The sequence below is a fragment of the Ambystoma mexicanum genome, chromosome 8 (genome assembly GCF_040938575.1).
Source record: "Ambystoma mexicanum isolate Mex_15411 chromosome 8, UKY_AmexF1_1, whole genome shotgun sequence".
Classification (NCBI taxonomy): domain Eukaryota; kingdom Metazoa; phylum Chordata; class Amphibia; order Caudata; family Ambystomatidae; genus Ambystoma; species Ambystoma mexicanum.
Genome location: NC_090929.1, coordinates 892547257 through 892567673, shown reverse-complemented (window position 1 = coordinate 892567673; position 20417 = coordinate 892547257). Strand labels below are relative to the sequence as shown.

At 46.5% G+C, this 20417-nt stretch overlaps 1 protein-coding gene across 3 annotated transcripts in view; it reads right to left on the bottom strand.

Moving 5' to 3' along the window:
* OPN4 (opsin 4) overlaps positions 1-20417 on the bottom strand; it is an 803364-nt gene that overhangs the window by 87047 nt on the left and 695900 nt on the right. For all 3 annotated transcript variants that reach the window (XM_069610768.1, XM_069610769.1, XM_069610767.1), the window contains exon 8: positions 14528-14708. In XM_069610768.1, the coding sequence (XP_069466869.1) occupies positions 14528-14708 (181 nt within the window). The remainder of the gene's footprint in view (positions 1-14527; positions 14709-20417) is intronic.

Below are 20417 nucleotides of genomic sequence, written 5' to 3'. Positions count from 1 at the left end.
AAAAATGCAAAATGCTGGTGTGGGCCAGTTTCTTGGGTCAAAGTGGGACACTTTTTTGGTCCATGTGGGCCAGTTTGATGAGTTACTTCCCTATGCGGCTAATAGTTTTGACCAGTGTTGCTGAATAAATATTCTTTAAAATGCACAATGTGCATCACATTTTATCAAAAAAGTCCCCCATGGGTACTATTCAAACAGTGTTACAAAAGGAATGAATAGCCATTTGCAACTGTGGGCCACTTTTCCATTTGTGCCCGAGACAATGTCATGGCCCAGTCCGACCCTGCCCCTATTTGTCGCCATCCATGTTCACCTTTCACCCAGTCTGCTCTGGACTTATCCACACGTGGCCAATAGGCTTGGCAGTCGCAGAATGACTATCCTGAAGTTTCTTTTATGGGAGAAATTACAAGTTCTCTCGGGCAATGAACACTGACCTCCTTCAATAGTTTTTCTCGAATCCATCACTACAATTTCTAATATTCTATGTTAAACCTGCACTCAATAAAATCCCCCATTATCTACGGGCACCTATGAGCATGACGTTACATTTCTATACAATTCCTCGAATTCCTGGATTATTAGAGGATCAAATATCCAGACTTCCACAAGCATTACCCCTCTCCATTGCATCTGCCAGTTTATGTGTGTCTCTTTTCTCCTTTATTTGTACCCGCCTTTTCTCTTACTCCACTCTCCCCTGACATGGGCACAATGTGCGACTTATCAGACAACCCAAGGTGCTCCAAGACTAACACATTGGTGGTTTGGTGCAGAACATATACTTTGTAACATAAAATATGTGTGGGTGATACCTTAAAATTAAGGGCATAGTGTCACCTTCTTTAAGTACAACCACCCTGAAATCAATTAGAGTCCTGTGCATTGAGAACGGACATTCATAACATTGCAAGGGGTCTAAGACCTGTTTTCCACTCTTATTTGGGGAGGGAAGGTCGGATTATTTGTGGGTTGAGGGAACATTGCAGGGGGAAATCCTAACTAGGGTGCTATCTTTCCTAAATCAAAAAGTGCTCCTATTCCCTGGTGTTTTGTATATGTTCCACTAGCAGGTTAAACCAAATATCTTGCTTACATCCTCATTGTAATTATCACCCCATTGGTGATTGCTGCCCCATATAAAAAATGGTATGATTTCTTTCGAATTTGAAAATGAATAAATAAATATTGCATTTCTTCAACCAGCCTGGTTCATGATCCATTGTGACCCAGGGTATTTGAAAAGGGGGTGTGATACGAGTTGTGTACCATCTCAAATTGAATCTGCATAAAATAAGGAGAAAAGCATCTCAGCTGTGCGCTACATCCTAGGCCGAGACCAAGGTGTGTGTCGCCTGATTGAAATCCTTAACACCCCGGATATGTTATTGAAACTTGTGCCGAACAATCACAGTGTAAGGTTTAGAACTATGGGCCCGATTCTCATCAAGGAGTTAAAAAATTATTTTAAAAATTCAATGTTTTTTTCAAAAGAATTCCACGGCAAAAATCCCCACGATGAAAAGTCCGGCAATTAAATCACGTAGAACCCGGAATACATGAGGTGGTTGCTAGGATGGGTTGGACACCAACCTAGCAACCGCCACATTTGTAAACTGGCTTTTTGGAAGCTTATTCTTGTGGCACTCCTACAGTTTAATATTTGAACTAAACCAGCGCACATATACGGTACCCTTTTGGTGCCGTTAAACTGGAGGAGTGCCACAAGAAGCCTTGTTTGGTGTAAATGAAAGTGTTCATATACACCCTTGTGTTGTATATGAACACTTTCATGTACACCAAAGCAAGCAGCTTCAACGTTGCAGAATGCAACGTTGAAGCTCCTCGCTTTAAATGAAAGTGTTCATATACATCGCACGGGTGTATAGGAACACTTTTATTTAAACCAATGCGATGTTGAAGCTGCTGGCTTTGGTGTAAATGAAAGTGTTCATGTACACCGCAAGTGTAAATGAACACTTTCCTATACACCAAAGTAAGCAGCTTCGACATCCTGCAATGTTTTTTTTTTTGATCAAACAATTTTATTGATTTTATTACATAATACACAAAAAGAACAGTGACCCTGAGGGGGTCCAACCATGAATAACATCATAAGAGAAAATAAGGTCCGTCTTTCAACAACTTAAGTATATGTTAACAAATACTTGTACACTCTTGCTTTGCCATTACATACTGGCCACCGGCCTGTGTCATACAATAGTTTTAGTGTGCGTTCTCCCACTTTTCCCATATTTTCCCCGCTTTCCCAGGGCATCCTCTGGCCGCATATACTCTTCGCTCCATCGCAATGCATGCTTCTACATCATCCACCCATTGTGCATGCTCAGGGGTTACATTCGAGCCCCATAGCTTGGCAATGTTGCGCTTGATCAGTGCCATGGTGGTTGCAAACAGTAGCCTGTCGGTGCGAGACATCTCACCCTCTTCCTCGACACCCAGCAACATCAGTTTCGGATCTCTGGGCACATCCCGACCCAGTACCCTACTAAGTGTGTTGCAGCAGCGTTGCCAGTATAGTGTGATGTGTGGACAGTCCCATATAATGTGGAAAAAGGTGCCCTCTTCCTGGTGGCAGCGCAGGCAATTCGGGTCTGTGGATTTACCCCATCTGTACAATGCAACCCGTGGATAGTAGACTCTATGCAGTATTTTGAGCTGGACAAGGCGTAATCTGGCCGAAATGGCAGATTCCCTCGGGTACATTAGGATTGTTATCCAGTCTTCAGGCAATATTTCTCCCACATCCCTTTCCCATTTAGTTTTTAGACTCGATAGCTCCGGTGTGGCGAACGAGGTGAGAACATTGTACATCACTGAGGTGATTTTGGCGTCTATGCTATCTAGTACCAGGTTCCTCTCTATGGGGGTGCAGTCTGCCATGTCCCTTAGGTCAGGCAAGTGCCGCTGTAGGGCATGACTTAATTGCATATGCCGGTATCGGTCAGTGACAGGGAGGTCAAATTCCCCCACCAACCTCTCGAATGTCACAATTCCCCCGTCCCGAATCACATCTCCCACTTTTGTTATTCCCGCAGTTATCCACTTCCGCCATTTTGGGAGCCTGTCCATCTCAGGGATGTGTTTGTTTACCCACAGTGGCTGTACCGGCGTGGTTTTCCCTTCCCAGTTTATGTGTTTATGCGCCTCTGCCCAGATTAATGCCCGGTGAGCAGCCATTGTTTTGGTGGTGTTGCTATTAGTTTTCTGGTATAGGGACTCTAGTGGGGTTATGCTTGCTCCATCTAGGGTATCAGATTTAATGTGAGGTAGCGAGGGGTTGCCGTGTAATAGGTCATTTATCACTGCCATCTGACTCGTCCAATAGTACGTCTGTATACGTGGCAATCCTATGCCTCCTTCCCAAATGGAGCACTGCAGGATGTGGAGCGCTATTCTCGGGTGTCCGTTGTTCCAAAGGAGTTTCCGGAGGATTCTGTCGACTCTGTGAAACTCCTGTCTGGGGATGTGTAACGGGGCGTTTTGGAGTATGTGCAGGAATCTAGGTAGTGCCATCATCTTAAATAGTGCTGCTCTCCCCAGTAGGGTCAGTGGCAGGGCGCTCCAGTGTTTGACGTCCTCTGCAAAGCGGTTTATGATTGGGTGGAGGTTTTTTTCTACGTACTCGTTTAAATTCGTCGTTATCTGAACCGCCAGGTAGCGAAACTGGTCAATTTCTATACGAAAGGGGCAGTTCTGTATCTCTGCGCTACCCATCTCTCTCAGTGGGAACAGTGTGGATTTCGACCAGTTTACCTTCAAACCACTAAAGGATTCATATTCCTTCAGTAAGCGTATCACTGCAGGACAGGAGGTTATGGGGTCTGATAGATACAGGAGCAGGTCGTCCGCATACAGTGAGTCCTTATCCTCCCAGTCTTCTGTCCACCGGAAGCCCTTCCACATTCGTGATTCTCTTAATAGAATCGCCAGCGGCTCTATGGCAAGCGCAAAAAGCATTGCAGACAAGGGGCATCCCTGTCGTGTCCCCTTGCCCAGTTTAAACGGCTGCGAGAGCCATCCATTTACTCTGGTCACGGCCTCTGGGGACTTGTATAGGAGCTGCACCCATCCCAGGAATTGGTCACCAAAACCCATTCGACGCATTATTTCCCACAGTGCTGGCCAGTGCACCGAATCGAAGGCTTTCTCAAAGTCTATTGCTAGAAGCGCCAAGGGACCCTGCAATAGGGAGGATTTTTCGAGTGCAGCGTGCAGTCTGTGTATGTTCATACACGTAGACCTCTGGGGCATAAAGCCGCATTGGTCTGGGTGTATAAGTGACAGGATAACTTTCTGCAGTCGATTTGCTAATGCTTTCGCCAGGATTTTGGTCTCAGTGTTAATTAACGAAATCGGCCTGTGCGAACTACATTTCTCTGGAGGCTTATCTGGCTTGGGGATCACTACTATAGTTGCTCTCCTTAGGTCTGGGGGAAGCTGTCCTTGCTCCCTCGAGTGTGTGTACATCTGCAGGAGATGTGGAAGTATCGCACTTGGTTGTATCCTTTTCCATGTATCCACTGGGAAGCCGTTCGGCCCCAGTGTTTTCCCGGCATGTAGTTGTAACATGGCCAACCCTAGTTCCTCTTCAATAATGGTTGCCCCCAGTAGATCTCTCTGTGTGTCCGTTAGGCTGGGAAGGGTGATCCCGTTCAACACGGAGAGGTTAGTGGGGGCTTCCGGTGACCCATAGAGCATTGCATAGTAGGCTGCAAAGCCTTCTGCGATAGCCTGATCTGTCCACAGTGGTTCCGAATTGTCGGGTTTGATCATCCTGACCTGTTTGTGCCCTTCATCCCTGCGCTCCAGCCAGGCTAACAATTTACCCGCCTTATCTCCAGTCTCATACAGTCTGGTGCGCATCGTGGTGTGCGCCTGTTTAGCGTTGTCTAGGGCTACATTGTGCAGTGCTCGGTTCGTTTCAGGCAGGTCTTGCGCCAGATGTGCGCGCTCTGCACGTACCACCTGTTCTTCAGCCTCATTTACTTTTTGCATTTGAGCCTTTTTGTGTGCCGTTGTCCAGGAGATAATCTCTCCCCGCAATACCAGCTTGTACGCTTCCCACAGCAGTCTTGGGTCATCAATTGAATCAGCGTTTAGTTCAAAGTAATTGGTTGTGGTTTCTTGAATACGCTCTACATTACTAGGTAATAGTTGTTAAGGCGCCATGAAGGTGGAGGAATTGGCCTTGACGTTGATAGTTCTATTAGTAGGGGCAAGTGATCAGAGATGCTGCGTGGAAGTAGTGTGGCACTAAGTACTCTATGCACCTCTGTGGTTGAAACGAAAAAATAGTCCAGTCAAGAGAGAGAAGCATGGGCGCCTGAGTGGAAAGAGTATTCTCGCCCCTCGGGGTGAAGGTCACGCCATACATCCCTCAGTCCCAATGCTGATGTGAAGGTGGCTAGCCTAGTGTGCGTGTCGGGATTCCTGCCCCTTAGGTGTGTACGATCCATACCCAGGTTCATAACATCGTTAAAGTCGCCACCAAGGATTAGTGTGTCTGAGGAATCTTGAACTATTAGGGGGGTTATTTCTCCTATGAGATTTGGCAACAGCGCGGGTGGTGCATATACAGCTAGTATTGTTATGGTTTGATTCCATAGGGTTCCTGTCATATGCACGAATCTGCCTCCCGTGTCCTGTAGCACACTGGACAGTGTCAGCGGCAGCTTCTTATGGATCAGTATGAGGACCCCTCTGGAGCCCGAAGTAAAACCCGAGTGCAGTGCTGTGCGATAGTTACCACGTTTAAATAGGTTGCATGTGGTGCCCGCTAGGTGTGTTTCTGTGAGCAACGCCACATCTGGCGCTTGCCTGTTTAATGCTTGGGTGACAAGTCTGCGTTTTATCCCACTACCCAGCCCATTGACATTCCAAGTCAGGAGACGTAATGATTTTGTATCAAATCTAGCATTCATCATCTGGTTGGGGGGTGGGTTGCTGTTGAGCAGTATATGTAGGATTCCGGGAAGATGCACAAACTATTGTTTCGCCGTGTGATGCAGGTTTGTAGGAGTGAATATTTAGTGTTGTCGGACCATACATGAACAAAAATAAAGACGATACCCAGAACAAGGGTAAGAACTCCCCCTCCCCCCAGCTCTCTCTCTTGTTCCCCTGAAGGCATCTACTGCCCCGGTAGTGTTACCTAACCCCCCTCCCTATACTCCAACCCAACCTGGAGTATCTGTCGCCCGAAATTTAAACAGAACAAGTAAACCTTAACTAAGCCACTCTCAGTGGCATATGAACTTCTTAGATTACACAACTGTCCGTGGTGCTGTCGCGGACTTCTTTGGTTTTAGTCTTCGCTCGTGGGGCAAGTGGCTGTTCGGCCACTGGCCTGGTTGTATTCCGTGCGTGGATCGGCGTGGGGGGTGAGAGATTTGTGGTGCTCCTAGGCTCGGTAGCTTTGGATTTCTGCCCAAAACTGCTCCCAGTTCATATTTCTTCCCGCAGCGGGTTTCCTGGTTGTGAACGCTGCTGTTGGCCCTGCTCTGGCGGACGGTCTGGGCGAGGACTATTGCGTCTTTCTCTCCTTCTCCCCTCCATGTTTCAGTCCCCTTCTATGTGCCGTTCGGCCCAGTTCCACGCCTCTCTGGGGTCGGTGAAGTGCACGGTCATGCCCCCATGGAATATCTTGAGTTGGGCAGGGAAGAGCAGTCCATATTTGACACCCACTGTTTGTAGACGTTTCTTAAGCGGGTCAAATGACTGTCGCGCTTTCTGAACTTCCCTGGTAAAATCGGGGAAGAAGGCTATTTTGGATCCGTTGAATGTGACTGTGCCCTTCGATCTTGCCAGTTGAAGTACCGTGTCTCTGTCCCTATAGTTCAGAAACCTGGCAATTACTGTGCGTGGTGGAGCTCCTGGTATCACTTTGCCAGCTGGGATACGATGGGCCCGCTCGATAGAGAAGAATTTAGAAAATGCATCTCCGTCATAAATATTCGTCAACCAGTCCTCAAGGAAGAGTTCCATGCATTCCCCTTCGGCTTTTTCCGGCAGGCCGATTATGCGGATATTATTGCGCCGGGATGTACCCTCGCTATCGTCCACTCTTGCCTCCAGGGTCTTTATCCGTGCTAGCATACTCGCCACTTGCCTATTTACGCCCCGTAGGCCGTCCTCGGTTTCAGAGATTCGCGCCTCTGCCTCTCCCGTACCGGAGGTCAGCTTTTGCAGATCATGGCGTAGCAGGGACACGTCTGCACCAATGCTGTCCATCTTTTTTTCCATCGAGGTCCTGGAGATGGTGATGGCACTCATGATATCTCTTATGGAAATATTATCCACATGGTCCGGGTCGGCCGGTGGTGGCCTCTCTGGTGAGCGGGGTGCAGACGTCGCTGCATACTGCTCGATCCTGCTCTGTGTGGATGTTTTCCTGGGCTTCTCCTTACCCATTCTCTGTTTGGCGTGGTACTGTTGCAGTGTGCTGGTGTCTGGTCCCGGGGTGGGGGGTCCGGCCGGTGCTGGGGGTAGGCACTAGTGGTGGTGCTGGGCCCGCTGCGACCGGCGGATATTTATGCCTGTGCTGGCTTAACCGTTCCCTTGACCAAACGATATCAATTAGCCACACTTTCAGCAGGTCTGTGGTTCTACCCCTGGTAGCGGCCACAGCAGGCGCAGGTGGGGATCGCAGCTCCGTCTGGAGGCCCTTCGCCCGTGGGGGGAAGGAAGGCGGTTCGCCAGCACTCTCTATCCCACCTTCCCCTCTCCTTACCACATCGCCGGATGTTTCAGGCCTCGAGCAGCGGGTCCACGTCTCCGGTTGTAGGGGGCGCGCTAGTCGGATCACCAGCCGGTACGCCGTGCATCTTCTTCCGCGCCAACACTGACATGCCAAGCTTCCCGCTCTGGGCCCTTTTTAGGCCCCGGTTCGGTTGGGTTCTCGCCAGGTGGGCTGGGCCTGCGACCACAGTATCGCCCCGCCACCGCTGTCAGGATGTTGACTGCAGGGCCCGGCAGAGCGTGCGCCGGCCGCCGGCCGGCAGTTAGTGCACGCTCGCAGTTATGGCGGCCATCTTGGGCTCAGCACTTGTCACGGTTCCTGCAACTTCCACTCGATCTGGACGGCGATTCCTTTTACGGATTTGCGTCGGAGCACCGCGATTCGGTGCAGGAGAGTCTCACACGCCGCTGGAGTATTTCAGGGTTCAGCTCGGATATATATTTTAGCAGGATTTTAACAGGATGAGGCCAGTGGCGCGGGAGCAGCGCGGGCTCACGTCCTCATCGGATGGCTGCTGGCCACGCCCCTCAACATCCTGCAATGTTGAAGCTGCTCACTTTAGTGTATCAGCAGCATTTTCGTTAAATAACGATTCCCTCGTTATTTAACGAAAATGCTGCAGAGATTCTGCAATCCGCCTGTTTCGATTAGAAACAGGCGGATTACAGCGAAAGCACTGTCGTGCTTTGCGATGACACCCAGGCCCACTTCAGAATAGCAGTGGTGCCTGGGCGTCAACAATTGCGCAGTGAATCGTGCTATTTAGCACGTTCACTGCGCCATGATGAAAATCGGGCCCTATGTGTCCTGATTTGTATGCAATATTAACTATGGTTCATGATTATTCATTAAATACATATTGTCATTTTTGTTTAAAGGTTTTGACGTATACAAATTATATTGATAAGCATCAAATTCTGCTTTTCAGAAATGTTACTATATATTTGTGTTGTTAAAATTCCAAAAAATGATTATTGTCAATGTAGTTCTTTTTTGTATTTACAGAGTTTTCTTAACCCAGTAGTCCAACACATACATAAATTGTGGCCATGATCAGCAAAAGGTTCTAAATATTTTCCCAAATTATACATTTAAAGTCACACCACAAACTCAAGATGAATAGCTGAGGGTACCAGCAGAGTGTTGGACAAGTGTGAGCCCTCCACTGCCAAAGACTGAGGACAGCGAACACCACAAGAACCCCATACGCTCTGTTAGTCCCCCCTTAAACTCATTAAGAGCCCAGCATGGCCCCCACCCTGTTTTGACTGCAGAATAACTGCAAGGAAATCTGCCTTCTGTTCAGCCTGCATCCAATTTGCTCCCTCAGTGCTCTGCGAAAGACTCCAGGGCCGTCTAGGACTGCATGCGCATACAGATCCCCAGCACAGCCTGGTCACACCTGTGCAGAACATGCCAAGTGGGCTGGCAGTGATTCAAGCGGATACACAGTTGAGTGGAGCTGCATGCCCATCGAGAACCATGAGTTAGAACTCTTCTCCAGAGGAGTGCTAAATGTGTGGCTTGATGCATTTTGAGCTGTGGCTAAATATGACGCACTAACAGCAACCGCAGTCTTGTACTGGTGTGTACATTGGTGTGGTATCATTGTTTACCAGAGACAACATGTGATCTCTGTGATTTGTCTTATTTATTTATTGGGCATTTATAAGGCATTTAGACAAATAAACAGTGGAAAGAATAATGAATAAATAGAAAGAAACAGCGGTCCTACTAATCCTTGTGCTATTTGGAGTACGCAAATGCAGGGAAAAGACAATGGGAAAAAAGAAGGGTGCGGGTGGGAGGGTAAGGGGTAAGTGCTGTTAGGGTTCCCTGGGGGAGGAAGTGCCAAAGGTGGTTAGGGAGGCAACGGGTAAGTGCATGGGCAAAGACAACCCAGGGGAAGAGGGAAGTCTACCACCCCAAAGATAAGGGCAGAGGCAAAACCACCCGACATGCAGATGTGGGCCCAGTGTGCAATGCAGGGGGGTTGCTGGGGGCAATTGGGATGAGGCCAGGACCCAATTGGTCACTTGAGTGAACAGACTGCCAATGTCAGTGACAGAGGGGATGTTTAGCATGGGGGGGGAAGGAGGAGTAGGAGAGAAAAATCTTGAGTTATTTGCGGAACTTGAGGTGGTCAGGTTCAAGACGGAGAGACTGCTCCAGAGGAGGGAGCCAGCTGAGGAGAGATATCTGCCCCCAGCTCTCTGCTTGGAGAAGAGTTTGTTCAGCAGTTGGAGCCAGAAGATCGAAGGGATCTGGAAGGAGAGTAGTTAGTAAGAGAGACATGCAGGTAGCATGGTCCCAGGCCCCATACAGCCTTGTGGATGATGCAGAGGGTCTTGAATTTGATCCTTGCAACAACCGGGAGCTAGTGGAGAGATTTTAGGGCTGGAGAAATACTGTCCCACGGTTTGAGGCCAAGGATAAGTCTTGCAACCCCATTCTGGATTAGTTGAAGAGGACGGAGCCAGGAAAGGGACATGTTTAGGAAGTGGCCGTTAGAGTAATCTAGCCTGGGGAGGGCCAGAGCTCTTGAGACATTGCGCTTCTGGGAGAAGGTGAGGAAAGAGAGAATGCCTCTAAGGAGGTGAAGTTGAAAGTTGACCTTGCTTGCAAGGTCCAAGATGTGAGGGGTAACGGAGAGACAAGAGTCAAAGATGATCCTGAGATTTTTGGCCTCAGTGGAAGGACAGGGAAATGAGTACATAGACGGTGGCCAGAGTGCAGGAGTGAAGCGGGGAGCAGATATCACAATAGGAAGAATCTTGGTCTTACTGGTATTAAGGCAGAGATCATTGGAGGTGCATCAAGACTGAATAGCAGACAGACAGTCAGGGATGATAGAGGAGGAAGATGAGGAGGAAGAGTTGTGTGTCATCAGCGTAACACTGGAGATTAGGAAAGAAGGCAGAGATCAGGTGAGCAAGATGAGCTAGGTAGATGTTGAAAAGCCAAGGCGAGAGGATAGAGCCCTGGGGAACACCACAAGTAGAGAGAGTGGTGGAGTAGGACAAGCGACCCAGGAGCACCTGGGAGGGGCGGTCAGTAAGGAAGGAGGTCAACCAATCAAGTGCTGGTCTGAGATGCCAATTGTTTCGTGGAGCCACTTTATGAGGATAAAATTGTTGACCATGTCAAAGGCGGAAGAGAGGTCAAGGAGAATGAGAACAGCAGGTGAGTTAGAGTCAAGATTTGATTTTTATTTGATATGATTTTTGAATTTATACAACGCATATCTCAATGGGAAGCCTGGCAGTGAACTGCAATTAGGCACAGAGGGATTTGTAATGAACTAACAACATTTAACTATGCCAAATTACTCTGAAAACTACAAAAACAAGTATGTTTTCAGATGCTTCACAAAAAAGTGAAAGAATGTATTTGCCCTAGATGTAATTGAAGGGAATTCCAGGCATGATGGCCCGCAAAAGACAAATGTCTGTCAACCCAGGTGGTAGTTCTAGAAGGGGGAATTACTAACAGGCTTTTTCCCATAGATTGCAGTGCCCAAGTGGGGTGATGAATTACAATTCTAGATGTCAAGTAAGTAGGAGCGAGGCCATGAATACATTTAAAGACAAGGCATAGAACGTTAAACTGTATTCGCTGCTGTACTGGAAGCCAATGAAGGCTCTTCCAAAATTCGGACATCAATGTTTTCTGAGGTAGTGAGGAAATCAGTCGCACCACAGAATTCTGTGTGACCGAAGCTGCTGAAGTTGGTATTTGAGTATACTGACCAACAGGGCATTACAATTATCCAATTTGGTGTATATAAGAGATCCCACCACAATTGGATGGTCTTTCAAAGAGATGAGCTGGAGAAGAGGTTTAAGAAGTTTCATCTGGAAATAACAGGCCTGATAATTTGGTTTACCTGTAGGTTGCAACTCAAACTGGACTGCCAAATAACACCCAGATTTTTTTACTGTCTGTGTGTAATTGGCAGCCATACTGAACAATGATCTCCGTCTTAGAGGGCATCCATATTTGATTTGTTTCGGTGCATTTTAATATGCACTCAACTGCCTTCAGCAGCTGTCTTAGACCTGCGTATCAATCGAATATGAATGGTAGCACAGATTGAATTGATCAAATATATTGAGAAGTGGGCATATATATAAATTAAACAATATTGGAGACAAGGATGAGCCCTGCAGAACTCCACAGCTAACAGACAAATATTCAGAAAGCTATGAGCCTGCCCTAACCTGATGCAGGCAATTGGACAATAAAGATGTAAACCATTGAATGGCTGGATTGGACATCTGTACCAGTGATAAAAGTCTGGCTTTAAGTATGCCGAAGTCAACTGTATTGAAGGCTGCCGACAAATCAAACATGGCCAGCATATGCTGATGTCACCTTTGTCAGCAGTCTCGGGGAGATCATCCAAAATGGTAAGTAAAGAGGTCTCAGTCCCATGACTTGCTCTTAATCCTGATTGATTGGGGTCTAGAATGTTATTATCATCCAAAAAACCCTGTAATCGGGAGGTAACAACCTTCTCCATGATTTCTGCCGTCCACAGGAGGCCTGCAACGGGACGATAGTTGGATAATAAGTTCTGGTCCAAAGTGGGCTTTTTTAGCATTGGAGTTAGATAACATTTATTTAGCTCAACAGGTACAGAACATTGAGCAAGTGAGGCATTCACCAGGAGCTGAATAGGTTTGCTAAGAGCATGAGCCAGCTTCTTGGCCAAGTAGCCCGGAATAAGGTCATAATTGTGAATGATAGGTTTTAACTGAGCAATCAGGGATTCAATGCTATCAGCTGTGACTGGGGAGAAAGTAAACATGGGTACAATCTCTTGATTATCAGAATCTATATTCTCCATAGCAGCTTCAGTACATGCTGTCGTTATATGGGCATCAATACTACTTCTAATCAGATCAATGTTTTCTGTAAAAAATGTATTACAATCATTGGCTATCTTTTGAGATTTCGGTAAAATAACATGTGTACATATGGGACTAGAACACTTTCTGATGGCTCTCAATAGAGCTTTGGGTCGATTATTTGCGAGGTCATCTCTTTCTGAAGGCATTGAGTCTTGGCTCCGTTTATAATCTCAATGCAAGCTTGACCCCGACAAGATCAGGGTCAATTCTGGTACTAAACCATTTCTTCTCAGTGTTCTGATATAGTTTTTTAAGCCTTTTCAACTTTCCATTATACCAATGGTTGTTTTTCTTGGGTACTAGCGTAAACTTTTTTAACAGAGATGTTTTCTCACAATTAACCTGGAGCTGTAGCATCAGTTTTGCATATAAGGCAGCATAGGTAATATCAGTTTGTGCAAACGTTATGTAGCTCAGAAGTTCGTCATCTGAAAAACAATCCAAATCTTTTTTTCAGCGACACAGTTCTGGTTTTATAAGTAGCTTCTGTCCGCTTCACAGGTGATTAAGAACCATAACAAAGAACACCATAAAATGGTCTGATCAGCTAACTGGCACATTCTCATGATGACATAACTTAAGATCTCTTGACAGTATGGGGTCTAGACAATTCCCATTTCTATGAGATGGTAACATAGATAGAATGCTAAAATCATGAGACTCAAGAATGTCTTTCAAATGTTCACAATCAACTTCCTTAGGCTCATTACACTAGATGCTTAAGTCACTTAAGGTTAGCATCTTAGAATGACAAAGTGCTTCAGTCCCAAGATAAACATCCAGTGTATCTAAAAAAAGACTAGCTCACCGAGGGGGTCTGTAGCACAGGATTAGATGACAAGAATTGTTAGGGGAGAGTAAACATGTACAGGCCAGTACCTGCGAGGGAGTGTCCCAAATCAAAGTGTGGACGTTATGTAATTCAAGTGTATCTTTGTACAATATAGCAAACCAGTGCCCCCTTTACAATTCTCTCTATTAGGTCACTTAATCTGGTAGTTGTCGGATACCATGAAGATGAAAGGAGGTTGTACTGGTGGAAGTAAACCAGGACTCAGTAATGAAAAATACATCCAAGTCAGTAGTTATAATAAGATCATTTATATCGGTGTTGTTCTTAATAGCGGATCTAGCGTTAACCAAAGCCATTTTTAATTTGGGGGCAGTATTAAAATCTGCATTGATGGTAGGTTGGGCATTAAGCATATAAAGGGACCTAATTTTACTGCAAGCAGTTCTTCAGGGGTGTTCAGGAGAGCAGTTTCCGTGCATCTGAATGCTCGGAATCCAGATTGAGGTCATGTAAACAACCACCGAGCTCAGTGTGTTGGGTCAGATGGGGGATGTCCAACTTCTCCAGGAGTTTCCCAAGGAGGGGTGTAGTAGAGATAGAAGCAATTACTGCACAGGCCTCTATGTCACTGAATGCCAAGCCAGAAACACCAATTCTTAAATTCCTTCATTGCACTCTACATGTAAGTATCCATAACAGAACCTCTTAATAGGGCAAGGCCCCTATAAACTGGCGTGAATGACCTGCGGATAGTTACTGCATGTCAATGAAATGGCACAACATGGCATAGCATACCATGACATGGCATAACATCCTCATGACAAAATATAACTTTATATGACATAACCTATCATTTCCTGGTACTACCCTGTTCCCTAAAGCAGCTCTTTCATTGCTAAACAACCAATGACTATGTCTGTCTCTCTAATATATTCTTCAGTGCATCGTTCTCCTCCCTTCAATCATCCTTGAACACTTCCCTGCCCCCAACAATGCACATCTCGAGGCAGCCCAGAATGGGCTCATTGCAGGAACGCTAGAGAAGACAGTGCTGCTTACTGATTCGCTGTCTGAGACCGAGTTTATCCGGCTCATTCCTCTTTGCCGTCTGCTCCCATCAGAGGTCTGACTGGTGACAGTAGAGCGCCGGGTGGACGGGTAGCTGCTGTAGGATCTGGAGTCTTTACGAGTCACTCTCAGCAGAGATCCCAGGCAAGGAATGTACTTTGCAATGGCCATCCTAGCAAATCGGGAACACTAGTAAGCAATGATATAGCTGACATGAAAGCACACACAATGCAATAGACAACCAATAGAACACATTTATAAGTTATACATTTCACCCGCCTGGTCAATGACAAATATTCTAGGATTCACATTTCATTCAATGAGGCTAGCACAGAAATATATTGAGCCAACTTCACTATTTATGCCACTTTTCCACTCCAGAAACACTTGATCCTCTGGCAACATGTGGTAACATTTTGGAAATTAAAAACTTGCATGCAGTAAAGGACGTTTTTGAGGGACTGAAGGAGCATGACAGTGTGGTGTCGCTTCCTCTTAAGAACACAAATTACACAAGCTGAACATGTCCATACAATGAGCATCAATCTTTCAACAAGGTTCCTGGAGGCGCCGTCATGGCCCTAGATGAGCGACGCCATTAGAAGCTGCCTCATGGTCCATGGCAGGGCCCTTTGTTTGTGGTAACAAACTTCTGGGGGGACAATAGACAATGGGGAGGGGAGCGGCGATGCAAGGTGAGTTATTGTCCTTACCTACATCCGTTGGGGCCGGCTCATAAAATGGTGCTGAATTGTGGCTGCATCATCTTTCCCGCCATCCTCGCCCCACAAGAAGATTGACCACCAACCCAACCGTTTATGGTGAAAGTGTTGATTTAGTCATGAACTGGGATATCGATCATTTTGCAATCGTGTTCTGAAGATTGGTGTATGTAATTTTACTGTGTGTTATTTGCATGTCGCATCTTTGGTGGTGTTGACGGGGACCTACACAATGGATATGGAAGTGTTCGGACCATGAGCAAAATGTTGAACTTGATGAACTATGATTTTACTTACCGAGTTGTGCGGCCCACTCGCATTCAATAGGTCAAGCCGCCAGGGATGGTGGTGGTGGCCCCTCTGGGTGCCCATTGGATGGAAATATAGCCCAGGCTTGTGCATTGGACTGTCTGACTGGATACTGGATCCTAACCCTAGAACAGATCAGACAGCTAGTAGACCAAAACGGCACTCAGCTAGCGGATCAGTAGGGCTGCTAGCATCATGGTCATGGTAACCGATTATGGTTGATGGAAAAATACGTGGGTCCCCATAATGATTTCTGAGAGTTTTTCTGTGATAAAGTGCGGCCTGTTTACCTCCAAATGGAGTCGTGAGTTTTTTATAATAAAATGTGTGTTTCGTGAAGACATGGGCATTACGAGTGCCCCCACACAAAGAAAATTGGCTTGTTTGGTATTTGTGATTTAACACAATAGTTCTATTTGAATCAGGTAGCAGTCATTTAAGTGTGTGGTAACTTGGACATAGCATAGGGGAGGACGATGGGGAAGCTATTGACCAAGAAAGACGTAAGGCACAAACATAGCTTATTGATCTGCTGGATTCCCATTGAGAACAGGTAGGGAAACATTAGAGATTAAGGTTTTAAACCTGAAAGAAGAATTAAAATGTTGTGCTCTGCATGGTGTGGGCTGACAGCATATGCTGTATGCCAGTGTGTCGCCAGGATGCCCTGCAGGTGGTATGAGGCAAAGAGGAGTTGAGTGCGATCTTGCAGTGTAGGAGTGACAAACTGATAATGAAGGCTAAGTGAATCCAATTAAGAGAATGGATTCCATTATGTATATATCTGAAGCTACCAAGGATAATAAATAAAATAGGACATCCACGCACAAATATTAGGCCAAGGAAGAAAGAAAATGCGTTAATTAGAAAATTAGCTGCTGAGCTGCTAAGCTCCTGGCTTCCAGTATCTTGCGTGAGAAGCAATTATAAAAGCCATTAATTGCTGAGTGCAAAAGCAAACGTGATGGAAAGGTTGTGATTGCAGGATCAAAGTAGTTAAAATGATAAGGCAATTACAAGACAACATAGTGCCCAGGTCTTCCTAACATGTCATTGTAAAGACTGGAGGGGGATTTCTGTACTCCTGCCCTCTATATAGCAGAGTAGAAGCACAGAGTACCCCAGCCAAGATTCTCTATAGGGTAGCTATGGACAAGCAATCAAGGCTTAAGCTCTCAGGAGATGATGCAGGCTGGTTCTTAAGTACAGTGTAGTCCCCAAGCCCCCACACAGTAATGTCCACACACTATGGTAGTGATAACACAGTTCTTAATATAAATAAGGTTCAGAATATATACATACACAATAACACACTTTGCGCTTAGGCAATACTATAATGATAAATATGTACAGTATCTATGTGGTACCACAATTCACTCTTGACTCCTTTAAAATGCACCAACTGCTGACCGTTGTAATGACATACAAGTCTAATAGCAATGTGAACCAACACCATACATAGGAGGGAAACAAGAGGTTAAACAATTGGCAGAATACTTGTCCCTACCAAAGACACAGTTCTGCGTGAGGATCCTTCACCTGGGCAAACTGTAAATAAAGTATATTAACAAGCCCAGTCCATATATTGTTTAGCAGAGTCTTGTTCCCTTCTAAAAATGTTCTACTACCCCAGTGTACCTGGTTTAGTAGAGTTCTTCGACGGGTCATTGACGGATCCCTCTTGAGTGAATTGCCTTTAAGGCAGGGGCCACGGGACAGAGAGATTCCTTGATGAAAAAGTGAACAATGTCATAGAGATGGCAGCTTCGGCCTTCCCGGTGCTTGTTAGTTATCGATCGTGGACGCCCTGCGAAGACGAGGTGTGCGGGGCACCTCGATGATGAGAGTTTGTTGCCGCAAAGATTACTGAATGATGAACATAGCCCCAGCAAGGGTGCCGGGTCATCGGCGTTGCTGTCGACGATCAGGACTCAACCTCAGCTGGCTTTCGGATCTTCGTCGGCGTATTTGAGGACTTTGGGTGATGGGAAACTCACCAGAGGATTCTCCTAGGTTCGTCGACGACCTTGACTTTCTCCGGTGGGGCAAAGCGGTCGACGGTGATGAGCAAGTGAGTCCTTGACTTCAAAGTGTCTTAGGCAATGGAGAGTTGCGGCTACGGTCGACTAGGTTACAGCGGTTCTCTGATCCTCGGTTGATGCTGATGGCACTTTATTTCAGGATTCCTCGGCAGTCCCCATTTCCGGTCAGTAGCCTTTCGATGACTGACTTCCAGGGAGCCTTGGTGAAGATAAGCTAGTGTAGGATGGTTCCTCATAGCTCGGGAAGTCAGTCCTCTCTTGGATCAGTTCTTGGAGACACGACAGCTTTCGGATTGCGTCGAAGGAAAGCACCAGCTAAGCCTTCTTCTTCCAGCTGGGCTTCAAGGTTACACAACAAGTTTCGACTTCAGCTTCTGAATAATTCTAGTCAGTGAGAGGTCCCCAGATATACTGTTCTGTCTCTCATTCACACTAGTGAGCCAGGCAGCCAATCATTCAGAAGGGCATTCAGCAGGCGGGCAGTCAATCAGGCTCACGGTGCATTCAGGCCATTATTCTCCATCCAGACACTCACAACAAGGAATGTGGATTGGGGCAAGCAATCAGCCTTTCAGGTCACCACACTGCACTCATACCGGTTCCGGGCAGGGCTGTTTTATTCATTGTGTCACACACTAGAAATCAGACACCCATAACATGAAATGTATATTGGTCACCCACTCCATTCACCCAGGTCCCACCCCAATGATGTACCCACAACATGCAGTCATTGGAAAGGCTCCAGCTAGTCTGGCCTTGTCTTCCCCACAATACCATATATGGAACTTCCACCCAACAGCCAGTCAGGTGAAGGGACAAAGTCAGGGCTTCCCCGGACGTTGGGAAAACAAGGTAGCAGGTAATGGAAAGCAAGAGGCCACAGGGGCCATCTTGTCTCATATCAGAAATCCACTGATTCCTATGACAGGGTCTGGGTATCCCAAAATGGAGGCTACTCAGAGCACCTGTCAAATTCAGTATGGAACTGCCACCAGCCCATACCCTGCTCTGTGGGTCATACTCAGGTGCCCAAAAACATATACTAGGGGTACAGGGTCGTACCCCCACCCATGGGTGCCATAAGGGTATCCCAAGGGTTGGTTCACCACAACCAAAAAGAGGAAGAGCTGCTCTGCCAGGAGTCTCACCTGGACTCCTGTGCAGAAAATAACACAGAACACACATGAGAAAGGAGTATGAGACAAGGACAGGCAGACCCTGACCCTCCAATGCATTTCCAGCATCACAGTCATATCAAGAGAAATGTCCAATTTTTCTGTCACTGAAGTGTCTTCTTCAAGTCCCTTCTCAAGAAAAACTACCCACCTGTTTTACTAATGTGTTCCACTGGAAGAAATTCAGGGCCTCATCACGAGTTGGGCGTTATCTGGGCTGTAATACCACCCAACTGTAATTGCATTATCGGCAACCGGTCCGGCGCTATTTGCGCCAGATCACGGGCTGCGCGTGAATGGTAAATCCCCATTCCCCATTGGGTCCAGCATTTTTGGTGCAAAAACTGCACGCTAACACAGCCGGCAGTAATTGAGCTGAAAACAGGGCACTAAATGGGATTTTCACCCAGGTTTCGAAATTGTCACATGGTAGCACAACATAATTTAAACGTTGCGAAAAACATAGTACATAGTACACAAATTAATAACCAGACAAATACGTCTAGCTCAAATTTAAAACAAAAGACGCATCTGAACGAGTGATTTTAATAACGTGGGCCATTTCAACATGCTTGAAGCTATTTGGCGTCTTTTGGCGGAAAGCGTGTCGAATCACTGCAGCTAGTAACGTCACTCGATGACGTAATTGCACTCTGTTTACTTTCAGTATTTGAGCTGAGTTGAGATGCCTCGGAGGCATGCTGAGGCTCGGCTCCAATTAGCTTGTGATTCAGCTGAACAGAGGCCCGACTGATTCGAGCCGATTCGAGCCGATTCTAACAATTTTTTCATGAGTAGAGGCAAAATCTGTGTCAAGCACTTTAAGGTTAATCCGCCCCTAGTTCAGATTCCCATACCTATGAAAGCAGCATGGCGCAGCCTTTTCTGCTTCCGGTCGCCCAGAAACAGAAGCATTATCTTCCAACTGCCACTGTGGGGCCATAAAAACATAACAAATGGATGTCTGAAAAGTGAAAGGCACTACACCCAACAGCCTCCGGCGCCAGATACATATCACTACCAGCAATGACAACATTAGAGGGCTTGCTTCATAAAGCACAGCTTTTCCTGGGGAGACTGAAAGGGCCACCCTTTAACAAACTAGCAGTGGGTCTGAGACGCTATCACTGGGTCAGTAAGGATTTAAGTATGGCACTTACAAAAACAAACAAAAGTCAGACTTAAGAAGATTCAAAATGCAGCTGCCGTGGTAGTGGAAGGAGTGCTTTGTTATCATCACAGCACACACGCAGTTTTGCAAGTAACAGAGGCACATTTGGAGTGCAAAACACACCACATTCAGCAAAACTGAATTTAATGGGGCATGGCTTGATATGATATGATATGGCATTTATAACACTCCTATACACAAGTGTTTCGAGGCACGACGAGGCAAGGGAGGGGGAACAGAGGGAAGACAGAGATAATGATCTTACTAGGCCAGGTGACATTGAGATTGCGCAAGTGCAGGGGAGGGAGGAGAGGGAAAAGTGCGAGGGGGAAAGGGGAGGGGGCAGTGCAGTACATAGGATAACAATAAAATAAATACAAACCGATGAATGCAATAAATAAGAAGTGCAGCCAAGAGGTGGCAAGTGCATGGGTAAGTGTAGACATCAGGTGTCAGGTACTG